The 20,328-nt window shown below is 34.6% G+C and overlaps 1 protein-coding gene across 1 annotated transcript in view; it reads left to right on the forward strand.

Annotated features, from left to right (window-relative positions):
- LOC148956394 (phosphatidylinositol N-acetylglucosaminyltransferase subunit A-like) overlaps nucleotides 1-4,820 on the forward strand; it is a 181,843-nt gene extending 177,023 nt beyond the window's left edge. Inside the window, exons 9-10 of the mRNA XM_089090666.1 lie at nucleotides 2,717-2,816; nucleotides 4,678-4,820. Coding sequence (XP_088946792.1) covers nucleotides 2,717-2,816; nucleotides 4,678-4,770 — 193 coding nt within the window. The 3' untranslated portion in view covers nucleotides 4,771-4,820. The remainder of the gene's footprint in view (nucleotides 1-2,716; nucleotides 2,817-4,677) is intronic.
- Nucleotides 4,821-20,328: the final 15,508 nt, after the last annotated feature.

The following is a 20,328-nucleotide window of genomic DNA, read 5'->3' on the forward strand; positions in this document are numbered from 1 at the left end:
TTCCAAAGTCATAGGCTTTCTTTCCACTGTATCTTGACACCCAGTGTTATTTTTTTGACTTCCAAAGTCATAAGCTATCTTTCCATTGTATCTTGACTCCCAGTCATTTTTTCTCTTTTTTTTTCTTAATATGCAAAAACTCTACTTATACCGTATCTTGACTTCCAGTCATTCTTTCTTATATCATTTCTTTCTGACTTCCAGTGTGTTTAAATCTCAGATTCATAGAATTTCAACTCTCAATCTGGTTAAAATTATCATTTTCTTCCTTTTTTTCAGCTCCCTTAGAATAAGAAATGAGGCCAGAAGGAAAAACTCTTTAGTATATTTTTTTTTCTTGTAGCCTAATTTCAAGTACGTGTTTAGTTATCCCAGAATTGTAATAGCATCAATGCGATAGGCTCGCAAAAGATTTATCAACCCCTCCCTTCTTAGCAAAGGAGAAGCGTTTTACGCATTTCAACAAGATTGTCACTTTTGAACTTGTGTAACCTTCGTCTTTGACGAAATATGACGTAGGTGAATCGACAGGAGGGTGTCTGGTCAGTAACCCGGGTAATTTTTCACAATTTTATGCATATGAAGTTTTCTTATTGGCAACGGCGTTTTGTCAACGTTTTACGTCCCTGATCTTCCACGAAACTAATGACTTGATTTAATCCGCACGAGACAAAACCCTCTTTGTTTTTTTTTACGATCTGTAAACACAATATGCACGAGTAAAGATTACTCGTGCGTATTTATTATATTATTATACTTGTACTAGATTTCTCCGGGAAACTTCTCATTTTTCTTCAAATGAGCAATAAGCTTTTTCATGCAAGTACGTGCTTGTCCATCCACACGCTATTTGGTCATCCTAATATCATCTGACTTGAAAACAATCCGGGGGGGGGTATACCCTTGCCATTTTTTTTTCTATTAGCACCGAAAACCCCACCAAACAGTCAAATAACGTTGTTTTTTTCTTCTTCTTTCTTTTTCTAAAGAAATGAAAAAATTTTTAGTGCCTGGGAAGTAGAATTTTGATTTTTTAATAGCTCGAAATTAAACCTTAAATAGCTCGAAATAACCTGTCAGGTTTCTGATAGTCACCTGTCATGTTGATTTTAGCTCCTTTTGACGTTACGTGATTAAGGCATATGAAAAGATTAGTTATGTCAATAATCCCCTCATAATTTTTACAAGTGCCTTTTACTTGCCCAAGGTGTCAAAATTCCAAAAATAAAGGGTGGGGGGGGCTTGAAACATTTGGTCTCCTGGTACCATGCATAGTACATCTGAAGAGAGGATCGAAAATCGTCATTTTCTCCAGTTTTTTTTACAGCTGACTGTATCTTTTGGCCCCCCCTTTTTTCCCCAACTCTAACACACTTTTATCTTTGACTACACTCATTTTTCATGGTACTTGTGCCAGGTCTTGGTTCCATGTTTTCTCCCGGTGTTATGCTGGGATTTTGATTTGAGAGATCCAATTCACGTCGAGCAGGGGAGATTGTGTGGGCTAATTTGCTAAGAGTGTCCAGAGTAACATTTGACTCCTTTACAACTTTCGCTAACTTCTTTTCATCACACTGCAAGTTTCCCGTGACATAATCGAGCAGAAGCTTCCTATCCGTCACTGTCCTAATATTTTGCCCATCTATCTCGGTCCACTCAAAACCCTCTTGGTCAATCTCTAATTCTACGCTTTTCACATACACTGCTCCCAAGTTCATTTTCACCGTTTCTATTTGCGTCCTGCTACAACGAGATTCGCGGACAGACTGAAGCGTCTGCTTTGCTCCACGTTCGGAATAACAAGCATGACATTCAAAGTTTATTTCCCAATTTTTTCTAATCTTGTAAGATACATACGGTAGTATAAGTTTCCACTTAGCCCAGCAATCAGGTTTAATTTTCACTCCCCTTGGTAATCTAATGCCTTGTGGTCAAGGTGCCTAACTTAGACGCGACCATTTTCTCCCCATTACGCTGGTTTAAATCAGTCTTAAATCGCAACTTTATATTCCAAAAACGAATATTTCAGAACCAAAAAAAAGTAACTAAAATAGAAACTCGAGAAAAATCTTCAAAAAAGAAAAATAAAATTTCAAAAAAATATAGATTATAAGTTTGATTAATAGTATAATAGATTATAGTTTGATTATAAGTTTGAAGCATTTTGTATTTAAGCTTAATTTTCGAAACCTGAATTCTTGAATTTAAAAAGAATTGTGGAGAAAAACTTCAAAATTACATTTTCTATTGAAAATAGGAAATATATTTTTGGTTACCTTTTGATAAAACGGTGATCTCCTCTGAAACTAAAATTGTAGTCAAAACTTGTGATTCTGCCCAAACCCTTTTACGAGGAGGGAAGTGGGACATTCGTTCGTCATTCTCATTAGCGATTGTGAATATGGCGTATTAAAGGCACTAGTTCTGCAGATGGTTAGTCTAAATTTGATCTAATATTGTGAATAGCAGGACATTTCCATGGCTCACTATAAGGACGGATTTAAATTTAGTATGTCACCTCTTTCCTTTATAAATGTCTTGGAATTTTTGCTATTTTATGTAATTCATTTAAGCTATTCTACCTTTTCAACCATTTGGTGCTGCCATGTTATTATAAACAAATCATGGATAAAGTTGTTTCTTGTAATTTTATTTTAGTTCAATTTATTTATAATTGCTATAATGCAACCATTCAAAATTTGGATTTATTCTGTAGGTATTATGACTCTGGTCCAATTGCTGGCAAAATATTCCTTCTTCCCGTAGCAGCTGCTTATATTCTTCTTCGATTTCTTGATTGGCTTCGTCCCAGACAGGTAATCTTTATGAAAATTGGAATGAACAACAACAAAGACATTTAGAACATTAGGCAAAACTATTTTAATTTTACACATTTAACTGGCGGATCAATAAGGTGTACACGAATAATCAAGGACATTGAAAAAGATGATAGGATGTTTGAATCGAGCTTTATGTTTCAATCTCTTGGTGGGAAAAAGCACGAGTGTTTTGGTGTTTGCTTTTGTGTTTGAACAGTGGCTGTTCTGGCCTCTCTTGTGTCCGGGGATAAATATTGATTATAGCCCCGCCCCCCGTCTCTCACAAAAATTTCAGGCCAAGTTCAACAAAATTTCCATTAATTAACAAAATTATTTTCAATTTATTAATTAACTAATAAGTTATATTTTAATTATTAGGCTATTTAATTTATTATTTGAATTATTAATCATGTTAATTATTATTATTTAGTTATTTGTTTTGCTTTTTAACTTATTGTATTAATTAACCAATAATTTATTAATTATTTTTATTTAATAACTGCACCCTCTACTTTATTTTAATAAAAATTAAATTTCAAAATTACAAAATGATTTCAACAGTTAGATTCTTTGATTCTATTTTTGAAATTTTGCGCCCCTAATATTTCTGCACCTGGGGAAAGTGCCCCCTTTGCACCCCCTCTCCGACCCCCTAAGACCACCTCTGTGAGTGAAGGAATGCTTAACGTTTATATTCCTTTTGCAAGTTTTTGCAATGCTATTTTTCTACAGTCCTATGGTCTCAAAGTTTCAACGCGAGACGACAATTTTCCTGTCCTTCGATGGCTGAAGTCAGCTTTATCCATCTACAGAATTCTATTTTTGAAATATGATTTCAAAAATAGAATTCTCGTTTTTTGTGCAAATTAAAATTTTTGTTTTTTGTGCAAATTAAAGATATGTCAAAACATCTGACAATAGGAAATTTTATAACTTTTTAAACATGCGAGTATTTAGATCATTCTCTAAGAATGAGTTTAAGCAACCCCAAGCGAATGGATAGACCTGAAACTAATGAATCCAATGATGCCAGTATCCTGTCCATTTGGTGCAAGCTAGAAGCGTAGGCTCCTCGAAAAATCACATGCTTTACAGCGAGGATATTAACCTTAAGCACTTTTTTATGGGGAATTTCTAATTACCCAATAAACAAACTAGAAATCCTAATCGATGGCAACCCTTTTTTATTTGGTGTTAACCAACCCCTATGACCACGAGAAGTTTAGAGTCCATCTTTTGATTTGGCGCAAAATCTTGAAAAATATGAAAAATGAAATTATTAAATTTGGTTATTGAACATTCGTATGAAAATTATCCTACAAGTAGCAGTACCTTCACGCCAAATATTTTAAATGATAGCATTTCCTAAGTTGACTTAATTTAAAAATTAGAAGGCTGTTATGCATACTTATCAGTTCCAAATTTACTGATAAGTTAACAAAATAGTAGAATCGGGTTAGCTTTTTTCATTGAAATTAATTGATGATTAATAAAAATTGCTCTAAGTAAGTTCAATAACATTTCCTGTTTTTTAGCAATTTTTTTTATCTGGCTAAAAAAAAGAACAGAGATAAAATTATAACGTCTTCCCGCTACTCTAAGGTTTTAGCATAAACAACGGGGTTTGAAGGGAGAAAAAGACAGCCCCTCATATTTAGGTGATTTTCAATGTTGCTTTTTGCTTTTATTTGGACAAATTCATTTTGTTAATCAATTTTTATTCTTTTCCGGATCCTGAGTTTCAGCACTCTGTGTTTAGGAGAGGATTTGTTTGAATGGTCTTAAGGCTTAAAACTGATTTAAAATACTATAAGTTTCTATCTGGTAATTATGCAGTTTTTATAAGCTATTTTTTCAGGTTATTTTACCGGTAGAAGACAAAATTTCAGAAGCACATAAAAAAAGTCTTGTTGCACCCGATGAATCTTACCCAGAATTGAATAAGTCTTGACTAGTGCCTTGAAACCTCTTGTTGAAGAAAATCTATTAAATCTTTGTATGTTTTCATCTGTTGTTTTTTTCAATTAGTATTTTATTTTTATTTTCTTTATTTAAACGAGCAAGGTCAACCCAACGGAATATATGTGTTTTTTTCCACTTGTTTCCCAGTAGTCATCTACTACAAGGAATATAGAGCCAATAATTTTGGCTAAAATACCCCAAAACACAAAGAACATTACCTGTACAGGAAGAATCAAGCAAGGCATTAGCAACAGCTGTAGAGGCGTCTATACATTCAATGCAATGTTGAAAGCCAAATTGATGTGGATGCGTGCTGCACTTTTCTTCAAACTCTTTTATAAACAGTAGTTCATAAAGCTTGAATGAACTGGTTGAAACAGTTATGGGCCGGAAAGATGCGCATTGATAAGAGGATTTTTACTTTTAGGAAAAGGAAAAAAGATCTCCCACGCAGAACGTTGACGAAACCAAGTCTTGTGCAAAAATCATCTGCAGCAGTAACGTGAGATGTTCCGAAAGTGCAGGACCACAATTTTTCATATATAGAGCGTGAATTTCATCTATGCCTCGTGACATCTTTGGCTTAAGGTGAATAATAGCATCAGCCACGGGCGTTACGAACACTGTAAAATCAGAGTCAGAGAATGCATACAAAAATTGATCAAGCTCTTCAGAATACTTGTGTTCAAGCTGGGGCTCTGGTGGAGAGAATTCGGCCTCACAGAAAGAATACAGCTCAGATAGAGGAACATCAGCAGTGGAAAGGGAGGTTTTGGTGATCCTTAGACGGAGTGTCGACCAAAGGAAATGAAGATTGTCTTTGATTTTTTTGTCTGCTGACCGTTCTGTGATTTTCTTGCGATGGTTCTGAAGTTTCTTGGTGAACTTTTCTTTGTAGCGATGCGGATTAAATTAACAGGACCGGACCGTGGTTGGTCGCATTCCATTATAATGTCCTCTTCTGGTAAGTTCAGCGAAATTTCTGTATGTTTTTGGAGTATGCTTCCAAGTTCCATTACCAAGTCTCCCATTCTAAAAAGTGTAATTGATGTTTCATAGCTATGTTTCTGGCTTTGGAGGAAGAGGCATACTTATCAAAGGGACAACAGAAACTCTAATGAGATCATAGCATAACGACCCAGAATTGTTGAGGTTTTAGAACCTAGAAATTATTCAAATTTGTTGCTTGGCATATGTTTTTGAACCAGCATTTCAATCTAAAAAGAACAAAACAAAACCTTTGGTTTAATTCTCCAATAGAAAAAGTGTAACGAAAATTTGGCCAACACTTATTAGAATATGTCGCCTTACAGTGAAGTTCTAATTTAGTAGACGAACTATTTATTTTTTGCCTTGTTTTCATAAAGTAAAATAGCAGCACGTATACAGGAGGTGCCACAGGTATGCCCCAATGAAATTTTCAGATTTGTCCAAATCCACTATTATTTGCCATGCAATTTGTCAGTTTTCTTCTAATACTCTTATAATTTTAAGTACTCAAGACAGTGGAAATATTTTTCTTTTTGTATTGGTTACGTGAAAACCTACACAACCATGTAAGTAGTATCCATGTATGCACCACGACACCTACAAGACCATGTATCTATTGAAATGACACCTACATGACCATGTATCTATTGAAATGACACCTACAAGACCATGCATCTATACATTCAACCGTACATTCACACTTACAAGAATATGCTCAAAAGTGTAATTGATTGAAACTGTACATTCAGCTGTACATTTACACCTACAAGAATATGCTCAAAAGTGTAATTGATTGAAACTGTACATTCAACCGTACATTCACACCTACAAGAATATGCTCAAAAGTGTAATTGATTGAAACTGTACATTCAACCGTACATTCACACCTACAAGAATATGCTCAAAAGTGTAATTGATTGAAACTGTACATTCAAGCGTACATTCACGCCTACAAGAAGCTCAAAAGTGTAATAGATATGAACCATACAAGAAAACCCACACATGTGACACTATTCGTCCTAGAGATTTTGTATAAAATTCTCTTACCTTACGATTTAATTTTCATAATAATTTAACATATCATAGATAGTACACTAAATATTATTAACTTTAAAGCAATGGATGCTTCAATTTGCATTGTGAGTACAGTTTACTAAATTTCTTAATTTATTTAGAAATAAAATCATTTTATTAGTAAATTCAAATTCAGGGGCATAGCCCTCCTCCCCTCCATCAATACAAATCCTACAATATGATGAGTATACTCGCTAGAAAACACAAAGTACGCTCTTTTTTCCACTATGTAAATAAAAACCCTCCCCCACTGCTCTGTTTTTGAGCTTAATTCTGTAGTTTTAGTTATTTCCTTCAAAAATGTCAGTTTCCTCATTCATTCTAATTAAAATGCGTTTTCTTTATCTGTTTAAATAGAAGCTTCTGTGTTTAAAAGGAAGGGTTAGTTTTGGGACCAAATTTCGCACGCTCCTATTATCGCATAGATTAATGCCACATGTTTTATGGAATAGCAACACGTGTTTTGACAAAGAGAGAAATTGCATTCTAGCCTAATTAGACGAAAGATATTCTATTTTCAATTGTATTCCATGATTAAGAGAGTTTTACGATGTGAAAAAACAAACTATTTCATCGCATGGAAAGTAAGGGGGAGGGAGGGAGGAGGGGATTCTTTGTGCAGACTAATGTTTTCTTCTGTAAAAAGGGTGGTTTCCAAGGGGTGAAGTTTTCAGGGGGAAATTTTACCAGTTTTTTTCCGGAGACGTGAGCTAACTTTTAAATTAAATTTGAGGTTTTTTGTCTTAGGGATTTGCTCCTCAAACTTTTAAATTGAAAAATGAGTGTGCTGTTCTATTAGTAAAGAGAATCTTTCAAGCTTTTATCATCAAAAATGTGGAATTTTGCAGTTTTGACAGAGTAGAAGGATTTTGTACGGGGATTAATTTTACATGAGGAGGAGGGTTTCCAGGGGTGAAATTTTCAGGGGTAAATTTTACCGATTTTTTTTCCGGAAATGTGAGCTAACTTTTGAATTAAATTTTAGGTCTTTTGTCTTAGGGATTTGCTCCTCAAATTTTTAAATTTAAAAATGAGTGTGCTGTTCTAATAGTAAAGACAATCTTTCAAGCTCTTATCATCAAAAATGTGGAATTTTGTATTTTTGACAGAGTAGAAGGATTTTGTACGGGGATTAATTTTACATGAGGAGGGGGGATTCCAGGGGTGAAATTTTCAGGGTGAAACTTTACAGATTTTTTTCCGGAAACGTGAGCTAACTTTTAAATTAAATTTTAGGTCTTTCGTCTTAGGGATTTGCTCCTCAAATTTTTAAATTGAAAAATGAGTGTGCTATTCTATTAGTAAAGACAATCATTCAAGCTTTTATCATCAAAAACATGGAATTTTGTTGTTTTGACAGAGCAGAAGGATTTTGAAAGGGTACTAATTGGACCGGTGGAGGGGGGGGTCCAGGGATGAAATTTTCAGCGGGAAATTTTACCGAAATATTTATAAAGAAATACAGATAAAATAATAAGACTTAGATGTCATTTTATCTGTAAAAGAGGGGTTATTATTTCCTTACAAAATTTTTATTCTTTTTTAAGGAGGAAGTGGATTCATACAATTACTCCCCCCCCGAAAAGCGACCAAGATGGGGTGATACCACATCGATGCAAGCTGCAAGACCATCCATCATCAGATATGCTAGCTCTATTACAAGTTCTCTGGACCAACCAGGACCCTCTCATACCAGTGTCAGCTCTGCACAGACCTCAATGCAACCTGGCAGAAAATTCAAGAGGGAATGGATGCTTTCTCATAATGCATAAGTCTTGTCTACTCAAGATCGCGAGGGGACCTCCCTTCATGCTTTGCCAGGGGCTTCAGACATACAAGTGCAGTCTGAATTTGTAAATGTAGGTATTTTACCTCTATCTTATGCACGATTATTTACTTAAAAAATGCTAGGAGGACTTGAATTTTTTGGGTGGTGCAGAAAAATGGTACTTATTAAATATTAGGGTAAACATACGACTAAGAAACGCTTCAACATAAATAAGGCTATTATATTTTTCTGAACTTTCTGGGGTAGGTGTAAGTATTTAGTTTAAATAATTCTAGGAGGAATTGAGTTTTGTGGGTGGTGCAGAAAACTGGTACGTGTTAAATATCCGGGTAAACATACGACTAAGAAACGCTTCAACATAAATAAGGCTATTGTGTTTTTCTGAACTTTGTGGGGGCGGGGGTAAGTATTTATTTTAAATAATTCTAGGAGGAATTGAGTTTTGTGGGTGGCGCAGAAAAATGGTACGTATTAAATATCCGGGTAAACATACGACTAAGAAACGCTTCAGTATAAATAAGGCTATTGCGTTTTTTTGAACTTTCTGGGGCGGGAGTAACTATTTAGTTTAAATAATTCTAAGAGGAATTGAGTTTTGTGGGTGGTGTGGAAAAATGGTACTTATTAAATATTCAGGTAAACATACGACTAAGAAACGCTTCAATATAAATTAGACTATTGTGTCCTTCTGAACTTTTCTGGGAGGCGGGGGTAAGTATTTAGTTTAAATAATGCTAAGAGGAATTGATTTTTGTGGGTGGGGTGGAAAAATGGTACTTGTTAAATATCCTGGTAAACATACGAGTAGAAATGAACATGATTTTTCAACTTTACGAAATAATGGTTATTTCACATAGAAAATAAACTTTTTTCTATAGATCAATGATTTAGCAGCGCCATTGGGTCATGAAACATCAAAATTTACTTGCCTTCATGCTTTGCCAGGGGCTTCAGGCATACAAGTGCAGTCTGAATTTGTAAATGTAGGTATTTTACCTCTACCTTATACCTGATTATTTACTTAAAAAATGCTAGGAGGAATTGAGTTTTGTGGGTGGTGCGGAAAAATGGTACACACACACACACAAAAACTGACACACAAGCTAAAACTTACACACACACACAAAAACTTACACACACAAACAAAACTTACACACACACAAAATTACACACACACACAAAAACTTACACACACACACAAAAACTTACACACACACAAAAACTTACACACACACACAAACATACAAAAACAAAAACAAACAAACACACACAAAAAAACTTACAAACACACAAAAATTAACACACACACACAAACTTACACACACACAAAAAATTACACACACAAAAAAAAACTTACACACACACACAAACTTACACACACAAACAAAATTACACACACACACAAAAACTTACACACACAAAAACAAACTTACACACACAAACAAAAAATTACACACAAACACATAAAAACTAAAATACAAACAAAAACTTACACACACACAAAAACTTACACACACACACAAAAATTAACACACACACAAAAACTAACACACACACACAAAAACTTACACACACACAAAAACACTTACACACACACAAAAACTTACACACACACACAAACTTACACACACACAAAAACTCAAACACACACAAAAAAACTTACACACACACAAAAACTTACACACACATAAAAACTTACACACACAAAAACTTACACACACACAAAAACTTACACACACAAAAAAAACTTACACACACAAAAAACTTACACACACACACAAAAACTTACACACACACAAAAACTTACACACACACACAAAAACTTACACACACACACACAAACTTACACACACACAAAAACTAACACACACACAAAAACTTACACACACAAAAAAACTTACACACACACACAAAAACTTAGACACACACAAAAACTTACACACAAAAAAAAACTTACACACGCAAAAACTTATACACACACATAAACTTACACACACACACAAAATCTTACACACACACACAAAAACTTACACACACACAAAAACTTAATAACACATAAAAACTTACACACATATAAAAACTTACACACACACAAAAACTTACACACACACATAAAAAACTTACACGCACACAAAAAAACTTACACACACAAAAAAACTTACACAAACACAAAAACTTACACAAACAAAAAAACTTACACACACACAAAAATTTACACAAAAACTTACACACAAAAAAAAAATTTAGACACAAAAAAAAACTTAAAAACACACAAAACCTTACACACACACAAAAACTTAGACACACAAAAAAAAACTTACACACACACAAAAACTTACACTCACATAAACAATTACACAAACACACACAGACAATTAAACGCACACAAAAACTAACAAATACACAAAAAAACACACAAAAAAACAAAAACAAACACACACAAACAAACTAAAACAAACAAAAAAACTAAAAAACACACACAAAACTTACACACACAAAAACTTACACATACACAGAAACTTACACACACCTAAAAACTTACACACACACGCACAAAAACTTACACACACACAAAAACTTACACATAACCAAAAACTTACACACACACACAAATTTACACACACACACAAAAACTTACACACACACAAAAACTAACACACAAATAAAAACTTAGACACAAACAAAAACTTAAACACACAAAACAACTTACACACACACAAAAAAAACTTAAACACAAACAAAAACTTACACAGACACACAAAAACTTACACACACACACAAAAATCCTCGCTTTTTGAATGACCACCAAGTAAAGAAAAAAAACTCAGAATAAGACAACAGAGTCTCTCAAACCCCATAAAGCTATTTTAAAAGGTACAAGAATTATTTATTTAACAAAAATCCTCGCTTTTTGATTGACAACCAAGTAAAAAAAAAAACACACAGAATAAGACATCAGAGTCTCTCAAACCCCGTAAAGCTATTTTAAAAGGTACAAGAATTATTTATTTAACACAAATCCTCGCTTTTTGAATGACCACCAAGTAAAGAAAAAATCAAACGGAATAAGACAACCGAGTCTCTCAAACCCCGTAAAGCTATTTTAAAAGGTAAAATAATTATTAAATTAACAAACACTTTTTCATTTTGTATGCCAACAAGGTAAAGAAAAAAACACATAGAATGAGAAATCAGTGTATCTTCAATCCCGAAAGTATTTGTCAAATAATAATTTATTTATCAAAAATTTTCGCTTTTGAATGAAAAACTAACAAAGAAAAAACACACAGAAAGGGAAAAAAGAGTCTATCACTACCCGGAAAGCTATTTTAAAAGGTACAAGAATTAGTTATTTAATAAGAATACTCGCTTTTTGATTTACCACCAAGTAAAGAAAAAAAACACACAGAATAAGACAACAGAGTCTCTCAAACCCCGTAAAGCTATTTTAAAAGGTACAAGAATTAGTTCTTTAAAAAAAATCCTCGGATTTTGAATGACCACCAGGTAAAGAAAAAAACACACAGAATAAGACAACAGAGTCTCTTAAACCCCGTAAAGCTATTTTAAAAGGTACAAGAATTATTTATTTAACAAAAATCCTCGCTTTTTGAATGGCCACCAAGTAAAGAAAAGATCAAACGGAATAAGACAACAGAGTCTCTCAAACCCCGTAAAGCTATTTTAAAAGGTACAAGAATTATTTCTTTAACAAAAATCCTCGCTTTTTGAATGACCACCAGGTAAAGAAAAAAACACACAGAATAAGACAACAGAGTCTCTCAAACCCCGTAAAGCTATTTTAAAAGGTACAAGAATTATTTCTTTAACACAAATCCTCGCTTTTGAATGACCAACTAGTAAAGAAAAAAAACACACAGAATAAGACAAAAGAGTCTATCAAACCCCATAAAGATATTTTAAAAGGTACAAGTATTATTTATTTTACAAAAATCATCGCTTTTTTAATGACAACAAAGTAAATAAAAAAAAGAGAATGAATAAGACAACAGAGTCTCTCAAACCCCGTGTGGCTATTTTTAAAGGTCAGAGAATTAGTTATTTAAAAGAAATCCTAACTTTTTGTGTGACAACCAAGTAAAGAAAAAAACACAAGGAATAAGACAACAGAGTCTCTCAAACCCCGTAAATATATTTTAAAAAGTACAAGAATTATTTATTTAACAGAAATCCTCGCTTTTTGAATGACCACCAAGTAAAGAAAAAATCACACAGAATAAAACAACAGAATCTCTCAAACCCCGTAAATCTATTTTAAAAGGTACAAGAATTATTTATTTAACAGAAATCCTCGCTTTTTGAATGATCACCAAGTAAAGAAAAAATTACACAGAATAAAACAACAGAGTCTCTCAAACCCCGTAAAGTTATTTTAAAAGGTACAAGAATTATTTATTTAACAGAAATACTAACATCCCCTAAATGCTCTCGCATGAATCTATCTGTCCATTCCGGGTCCTCCATCATGTCAATGTCACATTTTAAATCGTCTAGGCTGGCCATGCTCCCAAAACAATCATTAAGAAAACCCCTATGCCCCTCCATATTGTCTACAACTAATGTAGGTTCGTCTATAAACTCAATTGGTGGTGCCAGAATTGATTCAGATCCAGTATATGTTGATGTTTCATGACTCAATGGCGCTGCTATTTCATTAATCTATAGAAAAAGGTTTATTTTCGATGTGAAATAACCATTATTTCATAAAGTTAAAAAATCAAGTTCATTTCTAGTCGTATGTTTACAAGGATATTGAATACGTATCATATTTCCACACCACCCACAAAAATCAATTCCCCCTAAAATTATTTAAACTTAATACTTAGCCCTGCCCCCAGAAAGTTCAGAAAGACACAATAGCCTTATTTATGTTGAAGCGTTTCTTTGTCGTATGTTTACCTGAATATTTAATAAGTACCATTTTTCCACACCACCCACAAAACTCAATTCCTCTTAGAATTATTTAAACTAAATAGTTACCCCCGCCCCAGAAAGTTCAGAAAAACGCAATAGCCTTATTTATACTGAAGCGTTTCTTAGTCGTATGTTTACCCGGATATTTAATACGTACCATTTTTCTGCACCACCCACAAAACTCCATTCCTCCTAGAATTATTTAAACTAAATACTTACACCCGCCCTCAGAAAGTTCATAAAAACGCAATAGCCTTATTTATATTGAAGCGTTTCTTAGTCGTATGTTTACCTGAATATTTAATAAGTAGAATTTTTCCGCACCACCCACCCACAAAACGTAATTCCTCCGAGAATTATTTAAACTAAATACTTACACCCGCCAAAGAAAGTTCAGAAAGACGCAATAGCCTTATTTATGTTGGAGCGTTTCTTAGTCGTATGTTTACCCTGATATTTAATACGTACTATTTTTCTGCACCACCCACAAAACTCAATTCCTCCTAGCATTTTTCAAGTAAATAATCACGTATAAGATAGAGGTAAAATACCTATATTTACAAATTCAGACTGCACTTGTATGCCTAAAGCCCCTGGCAAAGCATGAAGGGAGGTCCCCTCACGATCTTGAGTAGACAAGACTGATGCATTATGAGAAAGCATCCATTCCCTCTTGAATTTTCTGCCAGGTTGCATAGAGGTCTGTGCAGAGCTGACACTGATATGAGAGGGTCCTGGTTGGTCCAGAGAACTTGGTCCAGAGATGATGGATGGTCTTGCAGCTTGCATCGATGTGGTATCACCCCATCTTGGTCTCTTTTCGAGGGGAGAGTAATTGTATGAATCCACTTCCTCCTTTAAAAAAAAAAAATTTAGTAAGGAAATAATAAGCTCTCTTTTACAGATAAATTGCCCTCTATAGTTGATTCTGTTATTTGTAGTGCTTTAGAAATATTTCGGTAAAATTTCCCGCTGAAAATTTCATCCCTGGAAACCCCCCTCCTCATGTAAAATTAATCCCCTTTCAAAATCCTTCTACTCTGTCAAAACTGCAAAATTCCATATTTTTGATGATAAAAGCATGAATGATGGTCTTTACTAATAGAACAGCATACTCATTTTTCAATTTAAAAATTTGAGAAGCAAACCCCTAAGACAAAAGATCTAAAATTTAATTTAAACGTTAGCTCACGTTTCTGGAAAAAATCAGTAAAGTTTCCCCCAAAAAATTTCACCTCTGGAAACCCTCCTCCTCATGTCAAATTAATCCCCGAACAAAAACCATCTAATCAGTAAAAAAAGCAAAAATCAAAAATTTTGATGATAAAAGCATGAAAGATTATCTTTAATAACAGAACAGCACACTCATTTTTCAATTTAAGAATTTGAGGAGCAAATCCCTAAGACAAAAGACCTAAAATTTAATTTAAAAGTTAGCTCACGTTTCCGGAAAAAAAACTGGTAAAATTTCCCCCTGAAAACTTCACCCCTGGAAACCACCCTTTTTACAGAAGAAAAAATTAGTCTGCACAAAGAATCCCCTCCTCCCTCCCTCCCCCTTACATTACATGCGATGAAATACTTTTTTTTTTCAAATCGTAAAACTCTCTTAATCATGGAATACAATTGAAAATAGAATATCTTTCGTCTAATTAGGCTAGAATGCAAATTCTCTCTTTGTCAAAACACGTGTTGCTACTCCATAAAACATGTGGCATTAATCTATGCGATAATAGGAGCGTGCGAAATTTGATCCCAAAACTGACCCTTCCTTTTAAACACAGAAGCTTCTATTTAAACAGATAAAGAAAACGCATTTTAATTAGAATGAATGAGGAAACTGACATTTTTGAAGGAAATAACTAAAACTACAGAATTAAGCTCGTAAACAGAGCAGTGGGGGAGGGTTTTTATTTACATAGTGGAAAAAAGAGTTTACTTTGTGTTTTCTAGCGAGTATACTCATCATATTGTAGGATTTGTATTGATGGAGGGGAGGAGGGCTTTGCCCCTGAATTTGAATTTACTGATGAAATGATTTTATTTGGAAATAAATTTCCAGAAGAAATTTAGTAAACTGTATTCACATTGAAAATTGAAGTATCCATTGCTTTAAAGTTAATACTATTTAGTGTACTGTCTGTGATATGTTAAATCATTATGAAAATTAAATCGTAAGGTAAGAGCATTTTATACAAAATCTCAAGGACGAAAAGTGTCACAGGTGTGGGTTTTCTTGTATGGTTCATATCTATTACACTTTTGAGCTTCTTGTAGGCGTGAATGTATGGTTGAATGTACAGTTTCAATCAATTACACTTTTGAGCATATTCTTGTAGGTGTGAATGTACGGTTGAATGTACAGATTCAATCAATTACACTTTTGAGCATATTCTTGTAGGTGTGAATGTACGGTTGAATGTACAGTTTCAATCAATTACACTTTTGAGCATATTCTTGTAGGTGTGAATGTACGGTTGAATGTACAGTTTCAATCAATTACACTTTTGAGCATATTCTTGTAGGTGTGAATGTACGGTTGAATGTATAGATGCATGGTCTTGTAGGTGTCATTTCAATCGATACATGGTCATGTAGGTGTTATTTCAATCGATACATGGTCTTGTAGGTGTCGTGGTGCATACATGGATACTATTCATGTACACTAAGAAAATAATGAAAAACCACTGCTTCAATTTTAATAAAAAAGATTTCCCTGTGCAGTTAATGAGTTTTAGCTTCAAATGGGTGTCAGATTTAAACACAAAAAGGGGAAGCGTGTGTTAAAAACCAGAAAACAAGCTTAAAACATATGGCACCAAACAGCATAAGAATGATTAGCTTTGTTTTGAAACAGCAGTTGTCTTGAGAATCAATTAATTAGAAAAACTTTTTCCACAAAATAAGTTTTTCAAAAAAAGTGAAGAACTCGATTAAAACAAAAACAAAAACAGAATAGAATTTAATAAACTACCAAGCATTCAGCTACCACAAATCAGTATCAATAAATAAATGAACCCCCCCCCCAAAAAAAAAAGAAATTAAATAAATAGGAATATAAAATAATAAGAATCTAACTCAAAACGAGCAGAAATTAATCTGAGTAGGGTTCTAAACCCTATGCTTTCTAAAAGCCAGAATATAATTTGCACTTTACTGAAAAAAAATTTCTTTAAATGTTTTCACTTTTATAAATTTAAGAAATAAAAAATTAATTAAGATTTTAAGGAATAAATATCAGGATATGTATATTAAACTGACAATACACATTTTTTTCAGTAGATTCATTTGAATTTTTTATATTGTTTAATGTGTTTTATATTGTTCGTTTAATATGAGTAGGATTCTAAACCCCATGCTTTCTAAAAGTCAAAATATAATTTGTACATTACTGAAAAAAATTCAAATGAATCTACTGAAAAAAATGGCGCATTGTCAATTTGATATACACATGCTGATATTTATTCCTCGAAATATTCAATTAATAGCCCTCTCAATTTCCAATCCAATCTCCCCTTTTTTAAGTATTTACGACAACGCTTTCTATAAAAACATTATATGCCCTCAGGACATAACTTACAATCTTAGCCCTGAGGGCTGTGAGGGGGGGGGGGGGTCATACTCAAAAACATAATTTAAGGACCTTTCAACTACGTTCTACAAAATGGCTATATCAAAATATTGAGCGGAAGTGTTTGGGGAAATAAAGGGCGTTGGGGGGCATTCGCCCTCCGATCACTTTTGACTATTAATAAGAGCAATAGCCATCTCAATTCCCAATTGAATGAACCCTTTTTGAAGTTTTTACGACAACGCAGTCTATAAAAACCTTATATGCCCCCAGAGCATAACTTACAACCTTAGCCCTGAGGGCTGTGGGAGGGGGGTTGTCATACTCAAGAACATAATTTCCGGACCCTTCAGCTACGATCAACAAAATGGCTCTATCAAAATTTTGATCGGAAGTGTTTGGGGAAATGATGGGTGGGGGGGGGGCATTCGCCCTCCAATCACTTTTGACTATTAATAAAGGCATTAGCCCTCTCAATTCCCAATTGAATGAGCCCTTTTTGAATTCTCTACGACAACCCATTCTATGAAAACCTTATATGCCCCCAGGACATAACTTACAACCTTTGCCCTTGGGGAGTGGGGGGGTCATCCTCAAATACATAATTTCTGGACCTTGAACTACTTTGAACAAAAAGGCTCTCACAAAATTTAGATTGATTGTTGAACGTAGTTAAAGGGTCCGGAAATTATGTTTTTGAGTATGACAACCCCCTCCCACAGCCCTCAAGGCTGCGCTGAGGGATGTGTGTGTGTGTGTGTGTGGGAGGGGGGTTATCATGCTCGAAGATCTAATTTCCCAATCTTTCAACTGCATTGAACAAAATAGATATCTCAAAATATTGATTGCATGTGTTTGGGGAAATGGGGGGCTTGACACGGGGGTTAGTTGCCCTCCAATCACTTTCGATTACTAAAAAGGCCACTAGCCCCTTCAACTTTCAATTTAATGAGCCTTTTTTGAAGTTTCTACGACAACTCTTTCTATAAAAACCTTATATGCCCCAAGGGAATAACTTACAACCCTTGCCCTGAGGGTAGGGGGGGGGGTTGTCATCCTCAAAGACATAATTTACAACACTTTCAACTACGTTGAAAAAAATGGCTGTCTCAAAATTATGATTGGGTGTGTTTGGGAAAATGGTGGTTGTTAGAGGGGGATTAGCTGCTGTCCAATCACTTTCTACTATTAAAAGAGGCCCTTTAAATTTCCAATCGAATGAGCCGTTTTTGAAGTTCCTACGACAATGCTTTCTGTAAAAAACCTTATATGTCCCAAGGGCATAACTTACAACCCTTGCCCTGAGGGGTGGGGGGGGGTTTTATTATACTCAAAGACCTAATTTTCAAAACTTTCAACTGCATTGAACAAAATGGATATCTCAAAATTTTGGTTGCATGTGTTGGGGGAAATGGTGGGCGTGACAGGGGGGTTAGTTGCCCTCCAATCACGTACTATTATAAAAAAAGGCATTAGCCCTTTCAATTTCCAATCGATCTAGCCCTTTTTGAAATATTTACGACAAACACTTTCTATAAAAACCTTATATGCCCCCAGGGCATAACTTACAACTCTTGCCCTGAGGGCTCTGAGGGGGTTATCATCCTCAAAGACTTAATTTCCAAAACTTTCAACTGCGTTGAAAAAAATGGCTATCTCAAAATTTTGATTGGATGTGTTCGGGGAAATGGTGGGCGCGAGAGGGGGGTTAGTTGCCTTTCAATCACTTTCAACTATTAAAAAGGGTACTAGCCATTTAAATTTCTAATTGAATGACCCCTTTTTGAATTTTTACGACTACACTTTCCATAAAAACGTTATATTCCCCCAGGGCATAACATAAACCCTTGCCCTGAGGGTTGTCTGGGGTTTGTCATCCTCAAAGACCTAATTTCCGTAACTTTCAACTACGTTGAACAAAATGGATATCTCAAAATTATGATTAGATGTGTTTTGGGAAATGGTGGTTGTGAGATGGGGGTTAGTTACCCTCTAGTCTTGTTCGGTTGTTAAAAAGGACACTAGCCCTTTGAATTTCCAACCGAGTGAGCCCTTTTTGAAGTTTCTACAACAACACTTTCAATAGAAACCTTATATGCCCCCAGGGTATAACTTATAACCCTTGCCCTGAGGACTGTGGGGGGAGTGTTAAAGGTATAATTTCTAAATCTTTCAACTACGTAGAACAAAATGGCTATCTCAAAATTTTGATTGGATGTGTTTGGGGAAATGGTGGTCGTGGAAGGGGTGTTAGTATCCTTCCAATCACTTTCGACTATTAAAAAGGGCACAAGCCCTTCCAATTTCCAATCGAATGATTCCTTCTCGTAGTTTTTAGGAAAACTCCTTTGATACAAAGTGCCCTGGTCTAAACCAAACAAAAAAAACAAAAAAACATTGTGCCAACATCGTTCTTTACTTAGGCAGCGGTTGATATTTGATACACGGTTGATATAATTTTACAGAAGAAAACCCTTGTCAAATTTTGAAAATTAGTTTTACTCATTTATTTTCACGGTTTAATGTGGCGAGACTGATAAAAATACGATACTCCTCTGAAAACTTCAAAATTTCAAGTCTACCAAAACCTAGGAAATCTCGGTTTACAGGTACAAGTAGATCTACGACACCAGGGCCTCCAATTATAATCCCTAAACTATGGTTGCACCAGTAGTTGCAACCTAATGAAGAGTTAGTTATATCTAAAGGAGGCCCTAGACGGTCATTCATTTTGATCAGAAGCTTCCTTCCCTTGACTCGAATATGATTGACCGTCTAGGAATCTGTTTAACGCTTCAGTCAAGCGTTGACGGTGATTGATAGAAAGTTTGAATGACTCAACCATTTTGATCAAAAGCAGCGTGTTAGATTAGCTTTGGTCGAGATTGAAGGGCTGATTGAAGGTTCGATTGAAGGTTGATTGGAGCACACGTCAATCGATTGACGGAAACTTTTGATCAAAATGATTGACCATCTAGGGCCTCTTAAGAGATAGCTAATAAAAAGAAGTGCAACACATGAATAAGCTTCTTTATGAAGATGACCAGATGGCCTTTGCTTCAGGGTCCAGCTATAGAACTACGATTGTACAGACAAAAATATACACAAATCAAAGAATCCTAGGTCTAAAATATCGAGTTATATTTTATCGAGTTATAACATACCCACCACTCCACTAAAATTTATCT

Source organism: Artemia sp. Qi Xiang Cuo, chromosome 1 (genome assembly GCF_049724085.1).
Source record: "Artemia sp. Qi Xiang Cuo chromosome 1, ASM4972408v1, whole genome shotgun sequence".
Lineage (NCBI taxonomy): Eukaryota > Metazoa > Arthropoda > Branchiopoda > Anostraca > Artemiidae > Artemia > Artemia sp. Qi Xiang Cuo.